Source organism: Mytilus edulis, chromosome 3 (assembly GCF_963676685.1).
Source record: "Mytilus edulis chromosome 3, xbMytEdul2.2, whole genome shotgun sequence".
Lineage (NCBI taxonomy): Eukaryota > Metazoa > Mollusca > Bivalvia > Mytilida > Mytilidae > Mytilus > Mytilus edulis.
This window is the reverse complement of record NC_092346.1, coordinates 34,073,329-34,076,802: the sequence shown is the minus strand read 5'-3', so window position 1 is coordinate 34,076,802 and position 3,474 is coordinate 34,073,329. Positions and strand designations below refer to the sequence as shown.

Below are 3,474 nucleotides of genomic sequence, written 5' to 3'. Positions count from 1 at the left end.
CCATATTTTATGTATTTATAGGTGTGTATGTCGGCTAGAAGCTTTATAATTGGTATGTGTTGATGTTAAATTAAATCACAAATAATTAATTATTTTATAAAGAATGTTTATAACCAGTTTTTAATAATTGTTACAAAGACAATACTTTAAAAGAAACATAAATAGCTTATTTAAATAAGTGTTAAATCATGTGACTACTATTTCTGTAAGTTATCAACATAATATAATTTCTACAACCCTTCATTTTGTAACACAGCCACTGGTTGAGTTACTGTAAAGATGCTTAGGATATCAATAACGACAACAAATATAACAGGAAACATCATTACAATGATGCCAACTATACCAAGATTTCTCGCAGACTTTCTAGAATCATTAGCAGACCTTTTAGTATTTTTGAAAAAGTTCGTTTCTTTCTTGTTTATCGAAATTGCATTCTTTAACAATGTGACTTTGTTTGCTACTTCTTCTTCCGTCAAGATAGTGGTATTTGAAGGCAAACAATCTGCACAGGAGCACACTGAATAGTTACTTGCAACTCCTGCTTGTATGTCAAATTGTGGTTTGTCGGTAGAAGATTCTAAACTAGCTGGTTTAGTTGTTTCAGCTGTTAATTCTGTACTCAATGTTGATATATGGCTTGTTGTTGGTAAATTAGTTGACATCATTGTGGATTTATCGCTTATGGTTGATGGTCTGGTAGTCATAACTGTAAATACCTCGCTTGTGGTTATGAGTCCTTGCTTTGGAGTTGCCACTAAAGAGGTAGATGAACAGTCTACAAATATAGATATTCAAAATGCATGTGAAATCATTCTTTACCGAACAAAAACGAACGTCTACCGCCTATCCGTTTAAAATACACTAGTTTGTCCTATTAGATTACTTAACAAGTCTAACCGTAGATGTTTATCATCTAAACAGCTACAATTTTGATTTAACTTCCCTCTTTCTAAACTGATAGTAAGATTATTACTTTGAGACTATACAAAATTTGCCTTAATACCCTGTAATATAAAAACTTTCATGCGTGAAACACCGAAAAAATAAATCTAAAATTTAATCTTTGAGTATATACACTTTATCACTATTTATCCGCCATTACTGGACAATACAAAAGTTCCCGTAAAATTTTGACGTCATAATAGAAAATATCTGACGCCACAATGGTACATTGATTGTTATATGACGTCTAAAGTTCAAGCGGGACAGATTCGCATGTCAATTGGGAATAGCGACAAGGTATATTAACTTCTTTTATATCAAATATAATTCAAATCCGAGTTCCGTTGCCCTCACCCCAAACTAAAGTTAAATTGCAATGAAGTGTTTTCGGAAATTTTCTAATGTGTGTGTTGCATAAAAAACATGTTTTTTCAGTCAGATTTATGCTAACAAAATATTAATAAAAAATTAAGCAATGAAATAATCTCTTATTATACATCAAATATTATTTCATACTATGTGTTGATATTTTTTTTATAGGATACCTTAATATAAATGTGGACTGTAATAATATAAAGGGATTTTTCAAATTGTCAGCAAATTGTAAGGAGTTAGGATATGAGTAACAGAAAATTTTAGTGTACACTAAAACTATAGAAAAGACATCTAGAGAGGGTCATAAATTTGTAAGAAAATTTTGAACTAACTGAACACAACCAATAACAGATCTGTAAGTAAAATAATAATTACATGAGGTAGCTTTCAAGCATTCAAATAATGTATAAATTTTAATGCTTTTCGACATTGATATTACTCTATATAAATGTGTATAACATCTTTTCCAGCTTACTTTTGAGCATTTTCATAATAATGAGTTTTTCTCTTATGCTTAAGTATTTATATTATTTTTTATCAATAATACATGTTATAGCCTTACCTATACTATAAACACTCAAACTCCATGAACCTCCACAAATTTCACCTGGATTTCCAGCACAGGACATATTACAATCAGTAGGGGATCCATGTACAAAGTTATCAGTATTAGTAACATTGCTACAAAAGCACTGATACCATGCCTGTAATGTACAGTAATACATGTACTGCGATATTAATAGACGACCTGATAAATTCTAAGATTCTCTGTATTAATTTGATAGTACTTTGAACCAATGATATATTCTTCTACTAGAAATGGTCTTCAATAATTTTTAGCCTCAAATTTCAGGTTCATCTGACGAAAGATTTTGACCACTTTTTAAACACTAAAGTGTCTATTTTATTTGAATTAATTAGTTTATGGGAAAGATTATAACTAATTTTGTCATTAAAAACGATCAGATTCAAGCTCAAATATGAAAAATCTACCAAATATGCCGAAAAATGTCACTTTTCAGATGGTTTTTTTTTAAAATGGAAGTGGCCGCACCCATGTCCATCCCCAACCTTTATATATATTATGTATTATCATCAAATACAACTTACATTTCAATATTAAGGATGAACACGAATGCGGCCACTTTTGTTTTACACGAAAACCGGCCAAAATTTAACTAAAATGCTAGAATTGTGAAGATTTCAGTAAAAGAGAGGGACGAAAGATACCAAAGGGACAGTCAAACTCATAAATCTAAAACAAACTGATAACGCCATGGCAAAAAATGAAAATGACAAACAGAAAAACAATAGTAAACATGACACAACATAGAAAACTAAAGAATAAACAACACGAACCCCACCAAAAACTAGGGGTGATCTCAGGTGCTCCGGAAGGGTAAGCAGATCCTGCTCCACATGTGACACCCGTCGTGTTGCTTATGTGATTACAAATCCGGTAAATAATCTAATTCGGTAGGTCACATTCATGAAAGGGAAGGGGATTGTAGTTACGACGTAAGGAACATATCCGATATCATTTGTGAAACGGTTATTCCATAACGGTCAACCAACTCGTGATGGCGTTCGTAAAATTTACGAAGGGATGATTTCAACTTCACCATATGGAACTCTTGGTTTAATAGCTTCCTTGTGAGCAGCAACCCTCTATCAAGAAAATCATGACAGGAAATGCAAGCACGTAATTTAGCATGACTTAATGGTGCTAGTACCGGATATATGTGCATTGTATTGTCAAAAACAGCCCATATTTATGTAGTAAGATCATATCATAGGGAACATGTGTACCAAGTTTGAAGTCGATTGGACTTCAACTTCATCAAAAACTACCACGACCAAAAACTTTAACCTGAAGCGGGACAGACGGACGGACGAACGAACGGACGGACGGACGGACGGACGGACGAACGGACGCACAGACCAGAAAACATAATGCCCCTCTACTATCGTAGGTGGGGCATAAAAACACAAAAGACCTTAAGACCTAATGACCTAAACAACATTCTTTTACAACGGTTGAACCTACAATAGTCTTCGGTTGGAGAACGTGGAAAATTAGTTTAGTACAATCATGTGATTAATAAATATCCTAAAGAATTTTGACAGATAACATGTACATGCTGGGTTTTAGAT

General features: G+C 32.9%; 1 protein-coding gene across 1 annotated transcript; it reads right to left on the bottom strand.

The window, feature by feature from the left end:
* Positions 1-230: 230 nt before the first annotated feature.
* LOC139515210 (uncharacterized) lies at positions 231-1,949 on the bottom strand. Its single transcript, XM_071304774.1, has 2 exons — positions 1,883-1,949; positions 231-778 (listed from the first exon to the last, which is right to left on the bottom strand). The coding sequence occupies exons 1-2, from the start codon at positions 1,947-1,949 to the stop codon at positions 231-233; spliced, it is 615 nt and encodes a 204-aa protein (XP_071160875.1).
* Between the last annotated feature and the right edge of the window lie 1,525 nt (positions 1,950-3,474).

Coding starts and splice junctions, on each gene's coding strand:
- LOC139515210 (XM_071304774.1), bottom strand. CDS start 1,949: ATGTCCTGTGCTGGAAATCCAGGTGAAATTTGTGGAGGTTCATGGAGT. Junction 779..1,882: donor TTTGAGTGTTTATAGTATAG/GTAAGGCTATAA, acceptor CTATATTTGTAG/ACTGTTCATCTACCTCTTTA.